The 1,768-nt window shown below is 46.0% G+C and overlaps 1 protein-coding gene across 1 annotated transcript; it reads left to right on the top strand.

Moving 5' to 3' along the window:
• Positions 1–771: 771 nt before the first annotated feature.
• On the top strand, positions 772–1,084 carry SARC_15399 (hypothetical protein; the record flags this gene model as incomplete). Its single annotated transcript, XM_014290481.1, has 2 exons — positions 772–927; positions 995–1,084. 2 exons carry the CDS (start codon positions 772–774, stop codon positions 1,082–1,084), a joined length of 246 nt encoding a protein of 81 aa, XP_014145956.1.
• Positions 1,085–1,768: the final 684 nt, after the last annotated feature.

Genomic DNA, 1,768 nt, shown 5'->3' with positions numbered 1-1,768 from the left:
TATATATATGTACTCACTAAGATTTGGTCATACTTGTGAAACGTGTTTATACAGTCTGTGTGCTCGTAAGTTATCGTACACCTTTGAAGTCTGTCTGGTGGTATCATATATTTCCGTGCATTCGCGTGCATAGTTTATCTGTTCCCGTAAACTGCGTTTTTTTCAGCTGCTGAACACATGCCAGCTGTGTTGGTTTTATTAATCAACCGAAGTTTACTTTTGACTACGCATGTGCGAGTCCATTGATGTATGAGCTGCAAACTCATTTTAACTCGCTCAGAGATTAAACCCCAGAGCTACGAGTGTGAGTGAAGGGCACCGGCGTATTAAACCCTAGAGCGTGCGCACTATTGCGAACACAACGCATACACATTGGACCACGAAGTGTTATGAGCATATACCGAACCACAGATATACACAACCACACACTAACGTAAACTCGTCCCACACCTTCATACGCCACGTGACACACAGAGAACCCTTGATAACTGTTATGAGCATATAACGAAACACATAAATACACAACCACATACTAACGTAGACTCGTCCCACACCTTCATACGCCACGTGACAGAGAGAACCCTTAAGAACTGTTATGAGCATATAACGAAACACATAAATACACAACCACACACTAACGTAGACTCGTCCCACACCTTCATACGCCACGTGACAGAGAGAACCCTTGAGAACTGTTATGAGCATATAACGAAACACAGATATACACAACCACACACTAACGTAGACTCGTCCCACACCTTCATACGCCACATGACACCCAGAGAGCCCTTGAGCACGCTGGCACCCACGAGTGCCTTCACAGACACGCCGCAGAGCAGTGCCTCTGCCACCAACGACTACAACAACACCATCTTCAACAACATGGGCTGGGAGGGCTGCTCCTTCCTGGTGTCTCGCACAGCCACTGTGTGTGTGAACAATTTTGGTGCGTACATGTGCGCATGCCGCGCTTGGTCGTGGCTGTGGTATTCAGGCGGGTGTGCATGCGGTGGAGTTCAAAGGGCGTTTGTTCTGTGTGGGAGATTTCTGTGGCACGGACAACGAGCCACTTAACAACACTTGAGCGTGTGCGAATGGACGTGTGTGTGTGATTTTTGAGAGGGGTGAGGAAACAAGAGGGTGTCGAGTGTTGTGTGCGTGTGCCTGCGAATGATATAACGATCGTATGCCTTGCGGGAACTGCCTTCGGCGAGTGGTAGGGATGAAACGCATGTGAGTGTCCGTGTGTTGGTTGAAGCGCAGTGCTAAAGAGAAGCCGTTTATGTTAATTCCTATCTGTCGGCAATAGGCGTGAGAGTTGCTTATATGTGCGTGCACAGCTTCAGTGGGGAGCAGTGATAATACCCTACAAACAATAAACCCCGACATACATACATGTCACGACAGTGTGCGTCGGCGAGTTTTTGAGAAAACGTTGTGCATCTGTGTGAAAAATGACATTGCGTTGTGCTTGTGTGTGAGGAATATCGACAGCATAAACAGGACTCCTATGTGCATGCGTATATATATATATATATATATATGTGTGTGTGTGTGTGTGTGTGTGTGTCAGGTCATCAGCACTCCATACTCTTAATAGGCCTAGTGACAGGAACAATGCTATACTGCAGAACACAGAATATATTTTGATACTCGCCCCGTCAGCCCGCCCTAGCTAGGATATATATGCTATATTTATACTACCTATGTATCTAGCTATCGTATCTATACGTTACTGTTGTATAATATGCCATAAATCTAGTACACA

The sequence above is a fragment of the Sphaeroforma arctica genome, assembly GCF_001186125.1.
Source record: "Sphaeroforma arctica JP610 unplaced genomic scaffold supercont1.6052, whole genome shotgun sequence".
NCBI classification, from domain to species: Eukaryota; class Ichthyosporea; order Ichthyophonida; genus Sphaeroforma; species Sphaeroforma arctica.
This window is presented reverse-complemented; position numbering and strand designations above follow the sequence as displayed.